Below are 23,242 nucleotides of genomic sequence, written 5' to 3'. Positions count from 1 at the left end.
AACTTGAGTATACTTTCTTCGCTTCCTGTATAAGTCTACCAGGGAAGTACCTGTGTTGACTAGTGGGAAATAATCTTTCTAATCTTTATGGTCCCTGGGCGCGATTTCTCCACTCACATCATTCGCCATGGTTTTTCTGGGCCCCGTTTCTAAGATATTGAAGCTACACTCCGGAGTGAGAACTTCAATATTTATAGGTAGTTTTAGACAAATTGTACGTGTCGATTTACTTGTCGATCTTGTCCTTCACAGTTTCTTTGGAATAATGTTAATTGATTGTAAATGGAAATGAATACTTACGTTGACCATTTTGATGATTTGAATGTAGAGAAATATATATCAATGCAGTGCAGATTTTCTGTAATAAAAGAGAAAACAACGATTAACGTTTGTTGAAACGAATACTAATCTAAGTTTTATCACTAATCAAGAAAAAGGTAAGAATAAAATTTTTGTTGAATTGATATTCAATCATTTTTTATGTGAAATTAGTCCACTTGTTTCCACACTTCACATACGGCCGGTTTCGAACCGACGTCTTCTAGCAAACCGTGTCAGCCGCTATACCAACTATGCCACGGAATGAACCAGACTCACGAATTTCTCTATGTGCTTGTTGTCGTATTTGGTTTTTCAACGACTTTAAGGTAAGTATTGCTTTGATGATCGAAAGTAAGAACGCATTACCTTATTTTCGATAATTTGCTTGAAAAGGTATCATGATTATAGAAGGCCGCGAATTCTAGGTCCAGGTCTTTTGAGTAGTGACAACCTTCTTTCTATTTGCACCCGATATAGTTAACGCCAGTTGATGTTTTTCTTACAAATAGGAAATTAACATTAACAAATTATACAATTTAGTAATTTTTTTTAAAGAATGGTCACGATGTTTAACCACCATATTCAATTATTTTTGTGAAATTACTCCACTACTTTTTTATAAATATTAATACAAAGATCAAACACTAAGAAAACAATTCATTCGATCCGGCTGGATTCGAAACAGCGTCTTCCAGCAAACCGTGCCAGACGCTATGCCAATTAAGCCACGCAACGAACTAGTGGACCTTACGATTTTTTCTATATGCTTGTTGCAGATCTCTATTTTTTATTTTTAACGACCGTAGCTCTATCTGTGAGAAATTAGATTAATTTGTGAGAAAATTACATAATTTTAATGAGTATATATTACGCTACATGCGAACCAATAGTGATAATGATGCGATCGGATGATACTACATTTAATTTATCTGCATAAATTTAGGATAAACATCAAAAGGCAGTGAGAAATCAAAAGACAAACGGTGGAACTTATCAGAGTTTTGTAAACCAAATGATAAAACTATTTAAGAATATGTCACACGTACGGTCTCCAAATTTACATCATCCAAATGTGATAATTTTCTAAATTTAAGCAAACAGCGATATTTTTATGTTGCGTAGTTTATATGTCAAATAGAATGGATAGCTGTATTCTTTTGACAATATTTTAGGTATATTATGTACTTTTATTTGCAACTACAAAGCAGTATAAAGAGTGAAATAAATTATTCATACTGTTTTAAAAATCAAGGATACATCTCCTGGCCTTATGCCTCATTTGAAATGATAAATTATTTAAATATGTGTCTGAACCGATCCATCACAAAAGCTTACCTAGATTTTTTGATGCAGTTTTATATTTCAAATTTCAATACATTGTACATTTGTAACATTTTCTTGAACATAGAGGACCTGTAGATGTAATCTACTGTACTATTTAAGTTTTAGGAATTTCGTGAAGTGGCGCGGCTATCATTTAAAGTCATGTGATAAACGGTGGCCGTCGCTGAACGCAGAAGATCACTACGAACAAAGTAAATTTTTGACTACCAATATTGCTTTTAACCAAAACTCGATCTTTGTTTGACACGCAATTACTTATTTACGGATGGATTCAGGAAAAAATACTTCTACTTAATAATGTAGTAATTTATTACGTGCGCTAGTAGGTAAGCTTAGGTACCATAGTTTTGAGTCACATTCAGTTTTGATGTAAGAATGAACCACATTGTAAACGACGGCCTATTCCACTGTGGGGACTACTTATAAGATATTAACCGATGTTTTGACTTAACACACGCAAACACAGTTGACACGAAGTTACCTATATTTATTTTTAGTAATATCAAATTAAATAATACTTATTACGAATTGTCTTTTCTAATACCTAGTTACTCAATTGTATGTATATCAACATTAATCATTATTACGTACGTATGACTTGGTTCTTAGATACCTATTAATTACTTTTTGTTCGAAGATCAATAGTAATGTATGCTTCCTGTACAGTTAAGAGCACATATCGCATTCGACACTGGACCGTTCTTATCGTAGTAGACCTGCAGTTTGATTTTGATTGCCTCTTCCGATCGGAAACTGCGTCTTTACCGAGTCGAGGCCGAATAATTGCCATTCACAACTGGCCGATCGGAAACTTTTGACATTTCTAATCGGAACAATAGTTGATTTAACTCACAAATTAGAAAGATATAGTAGGAATCAGGTTCATCTTCTCGCTCAGAAATCCGATTTGAATCAAAATCAACACGCTAGTGTAGATTTTAAATTATAAGTCCAAAGCTTGTTATATGCTCTTGACCCTGTACCAAATGCAATATGGATACAAAACAAATTAGCAAACGCGATAGGATATCAAAAGCATACACAATTAAATGACGGACACAGACAACTTTATGTTCCTTGAGATTCAAGAATGTTGCATATTTGCGAATTAATTATGACAGTTAAAAAACGCGTAAAAAGCTGTGTCATGACGATTTGGATGTTTACATTGATTAAAAATTATTCCGTCCATTTCGATCGCTCTCGCTCGACACCCGTGTAGCAATTTAGTTTTATTGTTCTTTGAAATATACACATGTAGGCAAATATAAGTAAATGTTGTTTATCACATCTTTCTATTAGATCAGTTAATATCATTGAATTACTATGGACGTCAAGTCCGCGCTAAAAAGTGTCCGAACTTAAAGGGCGTTAAAATCATATACATAGCGTCATTCACGCTCTAGCCTTCGTTTGTTCGACTGACAGCTAAGTAAGCAAAATTAGACAGTAGGTACTGCGATGACATTACAATTTAAATTCAACGTTTTAGCTTTTTCATATTCCTTGACATGTCACTACGTTTAAATAGGTTGACTTGGGACATTTTTTTCGTGGTTTTTGTATTAGACCCGTCGTCCATTTATTTGTAAGTCAATGGTTAATATGAACTATTGTCGTCAATAATGATGTATGTGTACATACAATTAAACATGTACCTACGCGAATAAACTTCATTTTCACAAATTATTTCACAGTGCCTACAAAATAGGCAAATAAATTTAATAAAACATACTATTGGAATTGGTTCGATAAAACATTCATGTTAAATCATTGACTTTTTGTAAGTCAATGTGTTAAATATTGTTAAGTGCGATTGGCATTATCGTTATTGACCGAAAGTACATGCCAGCAAAATTATTTTTTTTAATGGTAAAAATAAATTTGTATTGTAATTTCATTACTTGTATTTGAGATTTTTATCTGTGTAATTAAGATAGTGTGTATTTTTTGTAATATATTGTCTAGGTACCTATGTGAACTTATTAGGAGATTTTAGGATTAACTTCCTAAAAATAAATCCGAAGTTACGCACTAAAATAAAATAATATTTGGACTGTAATTCTAATTTCAAAAGTTTCTCCACATCTTCAACCGTTAGCGTTTTTTAGTAAAACATTCATGTGGTAGCCATTGCAGAATCTGCGGCATTGTGACAATTTGTCTTTACTTTTAAGATATTTCATAAAATGTTTGAAATAATTGTATGGCGTGATGGCAAGTTGTAAAATATTCTTTATAATTAAGATATTTTAGTCTTCAACAAATTTGTAGGGTGGAGAGTCCAGGATAAAATAACGTGAAACCTGACACAACATTGTTATCTCATAACTTAATACGATGGAAGAGTCGAAGACTTGTCTCAAGTTTTATCATCTTTGTTTTGGATAGAACTGAACCTTGTGTGACCATTATTATTGAGCGCTTTTCCAAATGGGGTCGTCTTGCCGTGATTAATTTTTTTTCACTGATTCAAGTATTTTAGTAGGTAGATTGAAGATAGACAGAAGATTATAAAACAGTAAAAATTGTGTTTTAATTTTCTTTCTTGAACATATAAAAACCGTCGCAATTGGTCTAGAGTTTATGAATTGACATCGCTTGTACTTGTAACTTCTCTAAAATATTTACACTTCGTATGTTTATAATTCTGTTTTAATATTAACGCACCGTTCGCGCATTGATTTTTATGAAGGCTCGGATAATAGTTAAGTAATATTAACAGAACATACCTCGACGTCCTCTCGACCTAATAGAACAAGCACGACTGATCTGTCAAAGTCATCTTGAAGATCTCATCCATGTTCCATACTCATTTTATGTACGTATTTGTTATTTATACATAATGGATGACACTAATCACTATCTTTCCATAAGACCTTTGCACTTCACTACTGTTTGCTTAGAATAGTATTATAATGTAAATTTACAATGAAACCAATCTCTTTTAATGGCTCCAGATTAGCATTTCATTGAGTACTTTGTCAATAGCACTAGAAGTGCCTTAAATTATTTGGTTGAGATAACTATTAATATTTTATGTACATGAAGAAGTTTGATAAATGAACTTAACGAATGGTGAAATAGAATTACGGAAAGAATGTTACTAATTTAGCATGACTATTAAATCTTGCTGCTTTACCGTTTTAAAAAAGTTTTTGCATGCGCGACATAATTTGAAATGTTTACTATCCAGCCGATAATTGAATAATTGTTACTTTTTATTTAAAAAACCGACCTCATAAGTTCGTGGTAATGCATCTATTTGCCAAGTTTTATTGAAATCAGTTACCGGAAAGTGCGCGAAACTGAATTTGTCCCCTTGTTTGCCACCCTTCGAGGTGGAATATTTTCTTCAAATTTAAATGGGACCAATATTGAGGCACTCTCTTTTTAACAAAAAAGAAATGTCGGAGTAATCGCGTAATACACTTACAAAAAAAAGAAAACTACAGTCGAATTGAAAACCTCCTCCTTTTTTTAAGTCGGATAAAGAAGATTATAATTTCACCTCGGTGAACCGTAATGTTTTGTTATTCAAAACTCGTAGTCGAGATCAATGGCGCCGATAGTAGGCCATTAAAAGAGCGCAACTCAAGCACTAAAACACGTGGCGCTTCAGTACCTATCAAACATTTAGATCTCAACTAAGGAAACGGTGTCAAAAAACACAAATTTATTCAAAGCAACATACTTTGCAAATACTTATATATAGAGGTAACTTTATTGTTCGCAATACAGTCATTTTGTAAGTCCGGAAAAACTGTAAGGTGAAAGTGTCATAAAAAGGCTTTGGCCAAAGTGACACTTTCGTAATGTAATGGTAGTACTTAACTCTTCATTCACACAAAACGTTTAACTTTTACGGTCTAATGCCTCATTTTAATCGATCGTAGACATAACAGTTTCTCCTCATGAAATAATTAACAGTAAGGGGCGCGTTTTTTTTTTTATCAGATCATGTTAAACCTGGTTTTCCACCAAGCGCACGACTTGTTCGTTCCGTCTGCATGCCTGTCCATAACAATTGAAGTCACTCAGAGTTTTAAATCGCAAAATTGGTGGCAGAAATAGGTAAGGTGACAGTACTTCCCTGGAAAAACTCTTTTACAGCGTAAAAAACAACGCATTGCAAACTCACAATATGACAGCTTGAGCTTCACCTTCACTGGTCGATTCATTTTTGTTTAGTCGTTCGCATTTGAATCTAGAATGCAGGTGTGGTGTACAATATAGATTAATTGCGTCTGGTTGTACGTAAATGTATTCGCTTGTTTTCATAATTCCACGTTGACGCGTATGCTTGTTCGAAACATCTGTACAATGTTTATTATTTGCTTACCATGAACGACTTTGGCGATTTGTGATGACGAACGTGAAAGCCTACTTGCTGTGGAATGATTTTTGTCTGATAATTTTTTATTTATTTATTTTTTAATAAGCAGGTAGGTCTGATTAAATAAGCTAGGACCTCTCGAACTTCAGTGCTAGAATAATTCGCATTATTAAATTAAAGAACTGCAACCGTAAAATACTCTATCTTCGGCAAATTACCTATCCGATTAGGCTATAACATAACGGAACTCCATATTATGATTTTAATTAACACTATAATTGCTTCTGATTATAAAACATAAATTAGCAATGATGAATGAACTCAAATAAAATGATCCCAGAAACGTATCTTCCATAAGTGTGTTCACGCGGTGGCGACAAGTGACGTCATCGTCCGAAACAGGGCAAGTGCCTTGCGATGAATCCGATTGTAAAAACTTTAATAATAATTGTAATTACTCTGCTATTACTTGTTGGATTGATATAATTTTAAAAGTAAAATACTCGTAAATGTAAAACCAATGCGTTGTAACGTTTAAATATCAATTATATTTTATGTGGTTGATCCTCATCATTATTTTATTTTCTTGAAACGGCAGGTAAATTGTTTCTAACGTACTATTTTGTAAATAAAATAAATGGTGTAATAAACAGCTCTAATAGTATTTTAACAATTTATATACCTATATACAACAATTAATATATATAGCTCATCTTTGTTTTCTTAAAAAAACAAAGATGAGCTATTTATGCACTATCGGTGCTGTTTATGTAACGTTTATCATTGGCCTCATAGATGTGTACGTATATATTCGTACATGAATATCAATAATTTTATTGTTATCGACAAGAAGTGGCGTTTGTTGGTGCAGTCAATATCACCTCTACACAGATGTGTCCTTAACGGTCTTATCTCACTATAGTCAAGTGTTTCTATAATTTCATATCATCATGACAGATGGTCCAATGTTAGGATTGAAAAACAACAGAATTGGTTTCAAATATGCTGATTCCAACGAATAATGTATAATTCTAAAATATATATAGTAGGAGAAGAGTATTAAAAATCCGCATAAATTCTACCCACAAAAAAGTGTGCAGAAAACTGTATTAGATTTTTTGGACAAATGTTTGAGTGTACGTATATCAAACAACTTAACTGAGAAACAATCCATGGCAAGGCAATAATAGATTTAGAGGAAGTAGCTGAAGTATCAAGGGAAGCTAATAATAGAGTCCTGTTTCCTAGGTCGGTAAACACTGTTAACGAAAGCTGAATGCAAAGTAGGTACTGTACATATAGTGGCAGGCTTGTAGAGTAGGTAATCGTATTATTATATCCGATTAAACAATTTAAATAATTTATGGTATAATGTCATAAATATTTTTTTTCTTTATTTTAAATCAAGTAATCGTACACTAAAACTATCGCAAAATAGAAATTTTCAAGGCAGATATCTGCTAATGAATTTAATCCATAACTTACGTCCCTACGAGAAGTACATATCTAAATTGGTTGGTGGCTTTACCGTTATGTAAAATCAATACAGTACAATAACGAAGAAGTTTTTAAGTTGATTTTATTTGAAATGTATAATTTTAAAGTGTTAATAAAGTTTGTTGGCTTCATGTGTGGCGGACTGACTTAATTTTCTGTAGTACCTAGTCACATTACACCAGTGCGTAAATTCGCCTATAGACTTAAACGATGATACGCTTTTATAACTTCATCGAATCTGCTAATTGTTAAAAGTAAATTATATTTAGTTTAACACATTTCTTATGATTACAGTGTATTTCTAAAATTTCGGATGTACTATATTATACTATCGACATTGAGGCATCTCTCCATAATTAGTTCAAATTACTCATAGTGTAATGTCCTGTTATTTTTAAAAAGAATTTATTAAGAAAAAAATACGTATAAAAGTTTGACCTATTTTTAGAGGCGACGCATTGCCTCGCCTATGAAAGCTGTGTCATGGTATTCAACTGTGACTCATTGACTGACTCGCTGAAACCAATATTTTGTAGTTATGGATTGCGCGATATTTGTGTTTGTTATTTCTATTTGACGACGAACTTACTGGCCCAAGCGCTTACACTAGGGGCGCTAGATGTGGAGTTCCCGAGTTCGATTCCCGGTATGACCAATTTTGCAAGGAGCTTTTCCAAACTGGTTCTGGTATGGGCGTTTGGTTAGTAACCTAGAGTAAATTCCGTTGCTTTGGTATGATACTCATAGTAGTGGGAATTGGTATTGTTGTTACCCAAATTATTATTACTAAGTACATATTCATTAGTGTGACATAAATAAGCATAGGTATTAGATAAGGTAGTAATAAGTACTGTATACATAGGTATATAGTATGAATAGTGTAGATGTGTAATGGACCAATACTCAATATCATGATGATTGCAAAATTTTTAACACCGATGATTAACAGTCGAAATAGAATATTTTTGCTATCTGGAACGTGTGGTCATAATATACTTTTCTTTAAACTCATTATTAAACAAAAAAATATTAGATACCTTTATGAGTTATTAGTAGTTAGTAGATTACGAGTTTGAATGTGGTTTAATGTCTACTCCTGAATTTTTATAGCTGTCCCTGTAGTTAAAATTGGCAGTCCAATCAATTCATCTTTATACATTTTGACAATAAAGTGTCAATCATTTTACCTGTATGAAAATATAAATTCATACGTGATAGTTTCATTGTCTTCAATTTTGTCGTTGAAAGAGTCAAAATCTAAGAAATCTAAATAAATTATCAAGTTTTTCCACATTACCAATTTTTCGTTTCCTTTGATGTGAAAAGTCTATTTGTATATAGAAATCTGTATGATCATACGACAACTACAGATGTCAGTGGGGCAAATTTATAACTACGTAACAATATTTTTAAATATTCCTCTATACCTACTCTCATATATGGCAGCTCTGATTTGGTCGAATGTTAAAATTGGTTGCATACATTTGCTTTTTCATAACTATTTTGCATGTCGTGTAACGATGGTATCAGAGCTGGGTAAATAAGATAAAAGTTTTAATGGTATCAAACTGTTCTGCGTACTCCAGTCAGGCTGTAGAGGCAGTAAGTCCGTATTTATCTGTGAAAATTCCTACTCCACTTGGTTCCTTTCAATTTTTTAAAATATCTATGCCGCTTTTTTCTACCGGTATGATGCCTGATGCAAAGCGTGCGCCAAACATGTAATATGTTTAAATTGTGATAAACATATTTCGCTGGCATATACGCTACACTATCATTATATAATATCAGAGTCTTAAAGACTTTAGATACAAAAGTTTTGCCATAGGTTTTCTAGACTGATACAATATTATGAATTGCGTTATACGCAGTGATATAACAAACTTGTGATACTTTTTGCATGGCCAAAGTTTCATTTTAAAATAGACTATAATAGATAACTCGTCGAACGATATCCACATTTTTATTATTTTCTTAAAATGAACCTAAACAGAGGCGTAACTGGCTCGTTTGAAACTTTCTAGGTACACGGTGACTGTAATGCACTTTTAATGCTACATTTTTACTTGTTAAATATGTACTAGCTTGGTCGTAGAGTAACCTAGGGTGATTGTCATTTTTCTGCTTTTTATACCTTAACATTGTCCATGTCTGAGCTTTTTTGTTTCTCCAAAATACTAAGAATTCCAAAATAATTAATATCTTACCTAAAATATGACTTACTTTTTACAAAAACCTTTAAAATATACTTCCACGTAAAAAAAGCAAGTTTTGTATAATCAAATATAAACACATTTATACACAATTACCGAACCAAGTGAGAAAAATATATTAAAAGACAAAGTGTTTTCAATCATCATCAAAGACTAATTTACAATATTCAAGATTATAAACATGCACTTCATTGTAAAGTTTTATCAGAAATGAATTTGAGTGCCATTGGCAGTAGACATTAGGAAGTTTTATAAAATGTTTAAATTAAATAAATCATAGTACCTACCCCAATTATTGGGCGAAAAATTATCAAATAATATGTTCATCCTCAATGGTCCATCGCAACAAAAGCAAATAAAAATTCGCCAAAAATATTTAACCAGGGTCAAAAATATAAATAAGCCAGGGTCAATTCACATGTGTACCTATATAACACAATTAACAACGCAATTGAAATGTGTTCATTTCAAGTAACTAATATATTAATTCAAATAACTAATATATTATAAGTTAGTATATTAAATGTTTGAAAATAGAAAGGGAAAAAATAATAGCGTAAACCAAATAGCGCTTGGAACGGTCTGGCAACGTGTAGCATCATCTATCTTAGAACCAAGCAAGTAAAAACGTACTCAAAGATGTACACATACTATGTAAATACAGGACTATACATACATACATATACATTTTTTTCTATCAGGCACTTTGTTGTATTAAGAAAAATGTGTGGATGAACATAGTCCACTCTTCCACAATGATCTGACAACATAACGCACTATTCTAAAATTCCGGAATCCCGGAGTTACGTCCATGGTAAACAAACAGAACGTTCGAGGTTATTGACACAGCTCAACCTATTCCGATCGCTAATTATTATACTTACATAGAGTACAGTACAAAAAATAAGTCAACCATTTTGTTAGTCATGTATATGTGTTTGTGTGCTAAGTTATAAACAAGCAAGTACGCAATGTACCTATAAAATTATACTATGTTGATCTGAGAAATCTAAAAAATGAAAAATGGAGACAAACTGCGAGCAAATAAGATAGCATTTACAAAGTACCTGTAAAAAGTTTCTGCACCGTTAACCGAAAAACAAAATAGATTGTTTTAATAGTACTTTTACGTTCCTGATTTTTTATCTTTTTTATACACTAATTTAAATTTTTCAATTCGTTCATGCTGGAGTCGTTTAGCTAGTGCCGTAGTGTAATAAGTAGGAAAACATAACATGTCATAAGGTATCATAGTTGTGTCACGTTTCACGCGGCATAATGTGTCGTACTGACACTACTGTCTTGGCACATTGAACGAAGCGGCGAAAGCTGAAGCCAGTTAGGTTTCGAGTTACCTGTCCTGGAGAAAGAAGCCAATTAATGTTACGTAACTTGTACGCTATTATAGGACATTATGTAATATAAGAATATAATTAAATGGCGTCTGCTGGCGCTGTAAGTGTTTATTGTTTTCTATTTTACATAGGTGCACCCATTATCGTCCTGTGAGAGTCGTAGACAATAGAAGGCAATGCAAAGCGCTTAAGTATTAATAAAAAAGTAAACTACTTAATTAAATTTTAACAATAACATTTACGTAGAAAACAATAGACTGGTTGACCTAATTTACATAATAGCTGTTTAAATGTGCCTACTAAACCAAGTACTAATATGCAACGTAAGTACACTGTCCTACAGTTTGGTGGCAATGTTGGCGGCCTTTGAATTTGTAGCCGTGTATTAAAATAAATAAACGTTATATAATAAATAAATTTAAGTACTCAATATAATGTCATGAACATAAAAGTACTATGTATATGTCTGTTTGTTTTGTAATTATTTCTGAATTAGTATCGTGGTGATTCATGATTACAGGCAATTTACCTGTGACCAAACGGTTAACAGGCTAGTCTGCTACGCAGAGGTCGCGGTTCGATTCTCGGAACGGGAGAAATATTTGTGCGGACTACATTTATTTCTCTCGTGGCCTGGGTGTACCCGCGATACAGGGGTTCCCTAGTGCGGGGCGATGAGTGTGTGCGTTATTTATTATTATTATTTATTAATCAAGGAACCACTTTGTAAAACATAGGGTATATGTAGCCTTATTCGGAACGTTTTACAAGCACCTGCTTGCAAAACGTTCCGTTGTGCTCTAAGGGATAGGCATCCCTTTCAGATGGCGATGGCGTGACAATAAGGTGGAAAAACTGGCAAAATGCCTCAGGACCCCAATTGGAAGGGGCTCGATGATAGTGTAGGCTGAGCTGTGTAGATAACTTATGACACTTACAATTAAAACTGCGACCAAACTTAATTAAAGGATTCGGTGTTAAAAATTTGGTGCCTGCTAGTGATAACTTTACTACTTTTAAAGATGTGCATTGTAGTAGACATACAGAGAGACATACATACGCAGTAATGATACACATGCAGGAGTAGGGTTACCATCCGTCCGAATTTATATAGACATGTCTAGAACTAAAGTGGACCGGACCTGTGTCGGGAAACCTTAAGGATTTTACAACTTAAGGGGAAAGTGTTCAGAATAATAAAGATTAAAGGTCCGCACTCCGCACATACTTGCAAATTGGGACCCGTGCGTGACAGACAAACATGGTAATTGTTCGGCCACCGAGGCAGTTAATACTTCTAATTACAAACATTTTTCTAATCATTTTTTTAATTTAGGAAGCCTTAAATTTTGGTGCAAGTGAAACACTTGAACATTGTGCGACCAGCCGTTCTAATTAAGTGAAATTTTACGGACTTTATGAAGCCTAAACTGTTTTACCAATGTTAGCTTTTTGTGAGCTGTTTGGAATATTTGAATTTTGGAATGGTAACCCTAGCTAAGCCACGAGGCAAAGAAAACAATGTTTTTCTGAATGCTGCGTAATTAGAACTCATGTTTGTTAAGTAAGCAGTCACTGATTCTTAATTAAACAAACGTTACGCCCGAAAACGCCGCTTTGATTTAAATTGATACCGGACATGTAGGTATTTAACATCGCTACGAGTGCAAATACGTAGAAGGTACAATACATATACGTACTTACAATGGTCGCGGAACAAAGAAAGTTTGTTATTAAATTATCTGGTAGTACTTGAAGTGGTGCCAAAACAGTCTCGTTCGACTCTCCCTTTCCTTGCAATGGTGATAATGTTAATTCATACAATAGAGATAATTTATTTTTATACTTGTAGATGTGACAAACGCGTACTTATAGAATTAGCTAGGTAACGAATAGAAAAAAAGGTTCATGCCAAGCAGGACTAGTTTTATACAAAAAAGGTGTTCATGTAATGCAACGGGTCACGCTTTATTCCGTTCCAATTCAAAGGTGTTTAATAAAATAATCTACCTCAAAGCATTTTGTGCAACGGGTAGATAAGTGTACAGCCTATACCTATGTAACATCAAATTCCATCCCATGTAATGAGTAATGATAATGAACGTAATCTTTCGCATCCGTTTCCTAATAAATATCCTGAACTAGTATTCCAGTGCCTAAATTTGTAAGGTCCATGCATGTCCATGGTAATTACAATCACTTTGAAGTACTTAACTAGTTGAGTTACGTCCACACGTCCTGTCGCCCTTCGTATGTAACAAGTACTGCAAAATATCCATGTCTTGTTTGATAAGGTTAGATGTCGAAGTAAACAGGCCTTAAATCAAACTCTACAAACGTTTCATAGCTCAACCAAAATCTGCTCATACAAAAAAAGGATCAGAATCGAATACTAGACAATAGTGAGTATTTCGACACGATTGTGATTAGTAGGAGGATAATGCATATTTTAATTTTAAATTCATGCAAATGTCTTCAACGATTAGCTATTTCTTTAGAATCAAAACGCTTACGCATTTTGCATATACCTATATGTACATCATTATACATAATTTTATTTTTCAAAATTATATTTGTATTGATGAGTACTTCACAGCAAGCAACTTTTTGCCTTGTCATGCCAGATTTCAATTATGTACGAGTATTGAGTTATTGATTTATTCGTCTGTGCTTATATGATTTTAGTCAACGTAATGGTGTCAGTCTCGCAAAGGTGGTAAGGTAGTGATCACGACACGATTAAAGAATACCGCCTACATAATTATCTACTTGCATGGTCTTGCCCATTCAGGCTGTGGTAAACTACGACTTCGTGAACGTGTACTCATTTCTTACAACGTTTTTTTTGTTGCTGAAATTAGAATTAAAAGAACTGTATTTTTAAAGTTCATCAATAGGAAAAATAGTTATTTGTTATGCAAGACTGCAAAGTTGTTGTTCGGCGCGAGTGCTTGTATTGAAACTTGAGCAAGCGAAGGATCCCAAGATTGAGCGAAGGGTTCAAAAATTGAATCCTGAGTGTAGCAAGGGTTTCAAGGTACGAGACGTAAAACAACTTTGCTGCAGAGCGAAAAACACGACTTTTCACCTCAATATAGCGAGGAAAATGGTAGAGGAAAGAGAAACAGTTCAACTATAACAAACGAGTTTTTCATCACCGCTAAACTCAGACTAGCTTACGCACACGCGCGCACGCACGCACGCACGCACACGCACACACTATATATATTTACGCAGCTATTTTTAGTATATATATGTATATATACTGATTGCCTTGATTTGATTGTGTTGGGTTTTTACCCGATAAATATCCGTCAAAGGATAAATATCCAAAAAATATCCGTTTTTACTGAGTATTTATTCTAAAACATGGATAATTATTTTTTTGTGTTTTTTATAATAAAATTTATTATAATTCATTATTTATTAAATAATTATGTACCATTACTTCTCATTTCGACATTGTTTTAAGTAACAATATTGTTTTAGTACCTACGTTTTTCGAGTCGATAACATTTCACTAACTGCGCGAACATGCTCTGTAACGTTCAAAAGCGAGCATTACAGGCGGTGAGGGAGGTGAAGCCAGCATTCGCTGCGTAACATTAGGTAGCCTCGTTCACCGGGAGCATTCGCCTGTAATGTAACAATCTGTTCAGATTGTAAGGTTGCGAATCCACCAGACATGGTGGAAATGTTTTCAAGTCTTTACTAAAATTAGATGCCTGCGAGTGCCCGCGTGTGCCTTTGAGTGCTTTTGAGTGTCTTCGAGTGCTTTTGGGTACGTTTGAGTGGAAGGCACTCGCGGGCTCTCAAAGGTACTTGCGGTCTCTCAAAGGCACTCGCGGTCACTCAAACGCACTTAAAGGCACTCAAAGGCACTCGCGGGCACTCAAAGGCACTCGCGGGTACTCAAAGTCACTCGCGGGCACTCCTGGCTCTCGCCGGCACTCAAAGGCACTCGCGGGCACTCCTGGCTCTCAGAGCAGTTGCAAGCAAGCCTTGCAACCTCGCACATCTCTGGTGGAATCGCAGGCTAATCGTATCTTGAATGTTACATTACAGGCGAATGTTCTCGGTGAGGGAGCGCTCTTATTCTATATACAAAGCTGAACAAATGTACAAAAATGGACCAACTTAGTAACGAAAAAAAAATCCATACAAAATGTTAGATAGCTGATTAATATTGTGTGGAGACAATTTTTGTAACAAACTACACATTTAAATAATAAGATTCACGCAAAAATACAGGGATTTACGGTACTTAAAAAGATTATTTTTATCACTGCGTATAGAAAAAACGATACCTCTGGGTTTAATTGGCGTAAACACCATTTTGGCCAAAGTGAGTTATATACACAGTTTTACTCAGAATTTGAGCTCTATTGATCTGTTGTATATGAAATATCCAAATTCTTAAATGTAAGGTTTATACGACCCATATATTTTTAACCAAAATTTGTTGCAAAATATAAAATACAGATGTATCAGTCAACTTCCTTTTTTTTTTAATTTAAATATATCGTAAATGCCACATTTGTTTTCATCTCAAGACGTTAATTTAGTGTCTAAATAAGTGGTTTTTATGTCATTGTATTTAGAAGCGTTTTATTTCCAGCACGTTAGATTTTGCACGTCGTAATTACAATTTTTAATAAGTGGATTGGCGTAAGCACCAGCACACCATACCACACCACTTACGATATACGTTTTACACCTACAAAATTTTACTAAAATTTTAATGTAAAACACATTTGCAAATGTATATTAAGTCTTTATCTTTGCGTAAAAATATAAGGTAATAATAATCTATAGTGTGATTACATAAACCAAAGCATTGAGTTTAAAATCAGAATATTTTAAAGATATTTAATAGTTTTTGCTAAGCTACAAACAGATAGCCATCTTTTTTCCTTGTAGAAAGCGAGAGAGAGAAAAATCTAGTCTCGGCTACACTTTAACTATGCTCGAGTCGAGATAGGGATGCACGATCGATTTTTTTGGATCGAAACGGATAAATGACTTTGAATCGATTCTCAGACCGGATTATGTGGACTTGAATGAATATCACAAATTTTACATCGTTTTAAAATTTGGTTAACACCTTTTTTATTATTGCCTTCAGTATGGCACATATATAATTATTTTTTTACTTTATATACTTTACATTAATGTCTCAGTTGAGCGTCTACTGCTCCAACTTAACCAGAGTTATATGGCGCTACTACGAATGTGCGCACGGTAGGGAGCTCCCGATGGAGTTAAGGAAGTACTAAAGAGATCTGCAGACCAACTCTGTTACTTTTGGAAATGATATCACGAATATAGACTCTTTTGCTGAAGGACTGAAAACGACTCTGAAAGGCGTAAAAATTGAAATCGTTGAAATGGCTTCCACCTACAACTAAAATGCTTTCATGGCTAAATGCAAGTTCATCAAGCTGTTTGAACGAAAAGTTCCAGCTACGATTGGCGTCGGTTCTTTGGGTTGGGTCGGGATCTCATTAGAAATGTGTTTTAGATGAGCGCTTGTGAATAAACCCTTTTGGGTTTACCATTTATAGGACACAAATATAAAATATTAGTTATATTTGTAATGTTATTATACTTTTTATATGACATAACAACGCTAAACCGAAATGAGTTTGCTCGAATAGTTAGAACACAAATTAATTGAGAATGAGATTTAATATAACTTAAGTAAAGTGATTTAGCTTTTAACTAAATTTATCGGATACCTACTCGTAGTTTTAAGAAAATAATACATATTCTTTTTATTGCGTTTACACCGAAATTTACTTGTAAAAGTTCAACAAAAATGGCAATACTCTATAAATGGTTATTGTGATACAAAATTGCTGTGGATGTAAACACCATTGAATGTTGTTTTCTCAGATGTATATAAAGGGGTCGGCACGAGTTGTTTTCCAACTTTAAAATGAAATAAAACATTTGCATATGGCTCAAATTGAGATAACATGCGTTCATTTGACGGTCAACGAGTTTGGCTTTTTAAAAAATTGATGCACATAAGCTCATCCTTATAAGCTTCAAGTCGTCCAAGCAATTACTGAGCGGGATAAAATTCAGAGGTAAGCATTTTGTGAGTTAATGCAGCAGCAAATTATTGAGAATCCTGAATTACTGGATAATTTGTTTATGTCGGATGAAGCCCATTTTTGCCTTTCCGGTCACGTGAACAAGCAAAACTTCAAGTACTGGAGCGACACCAACCCGCACGAATTACACCAACACCATTTGCATCCCCAAAAGGTAACAGTTTGGTGCGCAATCGGAGTGAAAGGTGTCATAGGCCCTTATTTTTTCGAAAACGAGCATGGCAACACGGTTACCGTCAATTCGGAAAATTATTCCACTATGGTGACCAACTTCTTTCTTCCGGAATTGGCCAGACGTCAGCTCCAGAACATCTGGTTTCAACAAGACGGGGCAACCCCGCACACAGCCCGAAAAAGTATGGCTGTTCTCAAGGAAGCATTCCCAGGGCGCCTGATTTCCAGGTTCGGGGACATCCACTGGCCCGCAAGGTCACCCGACCTGTCTGTCCCCGACTTTTTCTTGTGGGGATATCTGAAGGAAAGGATCTTTCGTCACCAACTTAACTCTCTGGCCGAATTAAAACAGAAGATTCGTGATGAAATTCAAAACATTTCAAATGAAATGTTAGAAAAAGTGAAAGAAAATTTCATCAAAAGGCTCCAACTTTGCAGAGATGAAAATGGGGGACATCTTGCAGATATTGTTTTCAAAAAATAATTTTAAAAAAGCCAAACTTGTGATCTCAATATTGTTAAGAAAGATTAAAATTTTATCAATAAATAAACTTGTTATTTCATTTTAAACTTGGAAAACAACTCGTGCCGAACCTTTTACAAGCAATTTTTTAAACTAAAGGAGTCCGGTAGATTTTAGTAATTTATAATTTTCATGACTGAAAAGTAAGTAAAGTAAAAGTAATCTTTTGCATTTGACACTTTTTATACGTTTTAAACCAAAAAAATTACAGGCGAAAATACAAAATAAATTTCGTTTTTTCACTCATCTGAAAAGACTGGTTTTGGCTTTTACGCCAAATGAACCCAGAGGTATCAAAAAGGTATAACAAACAATATACTACACGTACATGCTACTAAATTGTATCAATGTTCACAATTGAGTTTAAAAATATACTTTGTTTTACTAAATATAATAAATCACGATTAAAAATATTTATATTAAGATTAAAAATTTTATTATTATGGATATTTCTCCGTATTTATCTTTCTACTGAGTATTTATCCCAATGATATTTAACCATGACCCATCTCTACACTGATTGAACTAATTAATTATCCGTTCAGTATATAAAATAAAATACAGTTACTCAGTAAGTGTTGAGTACAAATAATTGTTAGAAATACTTAACTGCAGAAATATGTTTCAGTCATTAACGCAGAACAATTTTTGCAAGAAAAAATGTTAGATGGATTAATTGCTATGCGAATAAATTGCACTTTTGCACGTAATTATGGAAGATAACTATCGCAACAGATCGGAAGAACCAGGTTTTAGGTACGATGCATTTTTCTGTTATATAGAACTGTCAAAAAAAAATTTCTGTAAAAAAACAAAATTAATATATGGGATTGTGCGGTTAATGTAGTTGCGTCATATGGATTCTACGTAATACTTTCTATGGTTTCAGCCGCACGTTACTTTCTGATATAGCATTTGTTTTTTATTTATGTACTGCAACATCTTACAATGAAAGTCTCGTAACGGAAGTAGGTACCTAGTTACAATGACGTACATTCGATTCAGGTGTACCCTGGAATGCAACGACCTCGTGACAGTTACTGTGATAACATAAACTACACATTTATGTAGGTCGTACTTTACTCAATTGTCATAAAGTACTCATATTCAATTATTTTCTTAACAATTTCTTTATAATTAGTTGCGTAAAATTTCAGAAACTTAATTTTTTGTTAATGATTTGTGAACATTTTTCGTCCTTCACTTCACTGTATTAAAGCAAAGGTAGAGACAGTATTAAGTATAATTAATGACCCACGGATGAATGTGCAATTGGGTGTTGAATTTATGGAAAAGCCTTTTAACAACAATTGCAACTTACGGTGACGATATCGAAGTTGTATGTTTCAAAAGATAAAAAGTAAAAAATATAAGTAAAAGTAGGAGATAATGCAGGAAAGGCTTCAATAATATCCAAGTGTTGATATTAATTACGTTTGCTCTCCTGTGTGGAGTTAATGAGTTTATTGTCCAGAGAGGCGTCACTTTGAATGTGTGCGGTAAACTAAACCTCTTAACATTTTCTCCAAATATTTAAGAAATTTTAGTCAGCACTTTGTTTGACTTATGAAGAGTAGATTGTAACTTAAAAAACTATGGTCGTTATGTGTATCGCAGGTAAAGACAGGAGTTGCTACTTGCGCCCTTAAAAAAAATACAAGCAGCTGTGTGGGAACACGGCCCTTCCCTCGCCTTGCCGCAGTGACCGGTTTCGTGTTAGAAGTTTACAGTTAACATGAATGGAACACTGTTTGACGATAGATGTATTATCTGTCTGTCACCACGCTTCGCATCATGTGAGCTCCTGTGAAATGAGAACAATTCGCCGAAATTTACGTCTCATCTGATGATTTTCTACTACTTACTTTTTTGTAATGAGTAGTAATGAAATAATTCAGTAACGGCGGAATAATTTAAAGCTAATTTGTTGTAAGTACCTACACAGGTAAACGAATACTCTTATTGTAAAAAGTGATAACAGTCGCATTCGCTATAAAATATTTTGTCTATAAATTTCGGCAGTATTAAAAAAAAATCACAACGTGACTTCAAAGTTAAGCTTTGCCATGCCACATCCATGGTCACTAGAATTGTAAAACACATCAGACGGTCAGTGCGTGTCATGTTACGTTTTCCTGAAAATATACTGGAATTATGACATAAACATTTATTTACCTTGGTTCCTTTGACTTTTGCAGCGAGGCGGTTAAGAGTTAACTGGAACAATTATAGGTTATGTCGAATGCGGTACGAAGCACCCACGTGCAATAAAAATACCAGGCAGCGCGCGACCGTCCTGCTCGCGATTCAAAAACCGAATGACGTTTCTTTGGTACGCTGCTCTAGACTTGTACTGAGTACGCACGCATTGTAAGAGGCAAGCGGTTGAAGTATTGCGTCATACTTGAACCGTGCTCAGAGGCAATAACTTTTACGGTGTTTTTAAAAATTATCCTTACTGAATTTCTATTTCATTGAAAAAAACTATTCATCTTTAAAGATTTGTAGGTATAAATATTTGACTAATAGTAATAACATAAATGCGAAAAAAGAATATGATCTACAAATTTGTCAACGCCACCCTTAGCTTGCATTTTTTAGCCCACAAAGTAGAAACCGAGGTGGAGGTATAGCAATTTAAGTATACTTACTTACCCGTAAATAACAATATTCGAGTAACATATACCTATTAAATCGACTTTATCGCATTTATCCCGTTTGTAATGTTATTATAATGCAACGTGAAAATTTAAAAACATAATTATTATTAAAACCATATTCCGATACGATATAATATGAATAGCCAAATGGTCATTATTTTATTTATTTTGACAAAATTATTTAGTGAAATTTTAGTGCTAGATTATTTTGTATTTAGGTTCTAAGGCTATTAACGTTTGGTTCAAATTGTTTACATGTTTCGTAGTTATGGAAACGACATGGTTTAGTTTTCGTGATTCACACCTAATTGGGAATAATATATGTACCCAGTTAGTTATCTTATGACCTTCTATTATCGACTCAATATGGATTGTTACTCTTTAATCTATATAATATTTTTTTAATAAACCAAGCGACGTACAGGTCTGGCGCTTGGTGTTAAGCGACACGCCTACGTCTATCTATTGCAATTGCAGTGCCACTCAGAGCTTTAAATCGCAAAGATCTGAGGGATACTGCGCCTGTCACCCTGAGACATAAGATGACACGTCTCATGTGCCTGTAATTTCATCAGCACCCTTACCTTACAATACCGGAACGCAGTAATGCTTACATTACTGTGGCAGCATAAATAAGTTAGGCGGCAGTACTTCCTTGGACGAACTCTTTCACGAGGAGCTATTCTGCTATTAAATAGTAACGTGTGTATAAAATAGCTACTTGTGTATATAAGTGTATATAAATATAGACTTTAAATTTTTATTCAATTTATATTAAACTATTTCTATGTGAAGTTATTCCACTAGTTTGTTATAATTATTAATACAAAGATCGAACACTCAGAAACATCCTTCGACCCGTCCGGATTCGAACCGAAGTCTTCTAACATACTGTCGCAGACGCTATACCAACTAAGCCATTTTCTACTACCCGCATTGGGCCAGTGTGGCGAACTAGGCCATAGTTCGCCACACTGGCCCAATGCGGGTTGGGGACTTTATACGTTTTCCGAGTGCTGTGAATCTTATTCAACGTGCAGGTTTCATCAGAGTTGTCCTTCACAGAAAAGCTCATGTAAATTTCGGACATATTTCCGAGAAACTCAGAGGTGTGAGCCCGGATTCGAACCCACAACCGTCTGCTTTAGCCAGTAGATCAAACCATTATGCTATCATGGTTTGTTTTCAGTTTGACAAAAAAAAAATTATAAGTTTAAGAATTTGGAATACGGTTATGGTCAAGGGCACTCTGTAGTTAAAATTTTTTTTTGATGTCTCAAAGTCACGGACTTACCAAACCGTCCCCGTATATGTCTTTGGAAATATTGTGTATACAAGTTCTGAAATGGGGATACTGGTTGTTACCCCACGTAGTAGCATCTACCTGATTGGATCAACTACATATTACAAATACTTATAATTTGTGAGACATCACTGCCTCCAGCAAAACATCGCGGTTACTCGTGGGTAACATATCAATCTCGGTATGGGTCACTCGCGGCAAAAGCGTTATCATGCCGGCAGGTCTCAAGAGCCTGTAATGGCGAGACGAATTGGTTCTATAAAATTAAGCAGACCTTATTAAACTATTTTACTATTAATAAAAAACATAAGTTACAGAAAATGAAAAGATTCAAATGAGTTAATATCGAGCAAACCAGGCAGAAACATGAAAATAATTTGTTACAGTATTAGAAAAATATTCTTATTCTTAAATATTAATACAAAGGTCGAACACTTCGATCTTGCCGGATTCAAACCGACGTCTTCTAGCAAACCGTGCCAGCCAACTAAGACACGGAACGAACTAGCGGACCTCACGAATTTTTCCATGTGCTTGTTTGTTGGATCTTTGTATTTGGTTTTTTAACGACTTTTTAGCCGTAGCGCCAACTATGAGAAACGTTTACAGCTACAACCTTAGGTATTCTTCTTCTTTTGCTTATTAGTCTGTGTCGCAAGTTTGTAAAAATAATATGTAAAAATCATGGTGAAGGTTCACAATGTCAATGTTTTCATGACGGAGAATAATTTCCCCAGAAAAATATTCGAAATTTATTTGGAAACATTGATATGTAGCAATATCCGCAACTGAAATGCTCCGTCACAAAAGCCTAATATTCAATCGCAGTGAAAACTACAACGAAAATTGCATCATGCATTTTGCAAAGTCAGGGCAATGATCATAAAATATAGCTAAGGTCATTTCTATATCACTATAGAAACTTCGCCGAATTTTTTAACCGAGCTTAATTATATTATAGTTATATTTATGTGGTTTTAGTGCTCTTGGAATTAACGTAGGTATATTTGTAACTTTTATACCTCTCCATGTGAGTCCATTAACAAGCTTAGAAACTTATCTATATCTACACTCATTAGGTTAAGTACCACAGGGGTAGCGAGCCTTGCGAACCCAATGATATCTACACCTGGATGAAAACGAAATGACGACTGCCAGCCAGCCTTATAGCTAACCTCAGAAGGTTAACGATAGCGGCATTGATATGTTTTTCCGGTTCAGTGTTCACATTTAACCACATTATGGGGACCGGCCTAATTATTGTTGAGCGCATCTCTAGAGCCTCAGCACTATTCCCCCATCACCATGGCTAACAATAATATGTATTTCAAAAATCTCAGTGGCGCGCACAGATTAAACGATTGGCAATCTCAATGTTTTCTGATTCGTGTTTCAAC

The 23,242-nt window shown here is 34.3% G+C and overlaps 1 protein-coding gene across 1 annotated transcript in view; it reads right to left on the bottom strand.

The window, feature by feature from the left end:
• The window catches only part of LOC113240041 (proton-coupled amino acid transporter-like protein pathetic), a 32,823-nt gene extending 12,639 nt beyond the window's left edge, over positions 1–20,184 (bottom strand). The window contains exons 1-2 of the mRNA XM_026477249.1: positions 20,058–20,184; positions 301–358 (exon numbers count right to left, since the gene is read on the bottom strand). Coding sequence (XP_026333034.1) covers positions 301–309 — 9 coding nt within the window. The 5' untranslated portion in view covers positions 310–358; positions 20,058–20,184. The remainder of the gene's footprint in view (positions 1–300; positions 359–20,057) is intronic.
• Positions 20,185–23,242: the final 3,058 nt, after the last annotated feature.

This window comes from Hyposmocoma kahamanoa, unplaced genomic scaffold (genome assembly GCF_003589595.1).
Source record: "Hyposmocoma kahamanoa isolate Upper Pololo Valley unplaced genomic scaffold, ASM358959v1 100021, whole genome shotgun sequence".
Taxonomy (NCBI): Eukaryota; Metazoa; Arthropoda; class Insecta; order Lepidoptera; family Cosmopterigidae; genus Hyposmocoma; species Hyposmocoma kahamanoa.
Note: the sequence above shows the minus strand (reverse complement) of the source record. Positions and strands in the feature narration are given on the sequence as shown.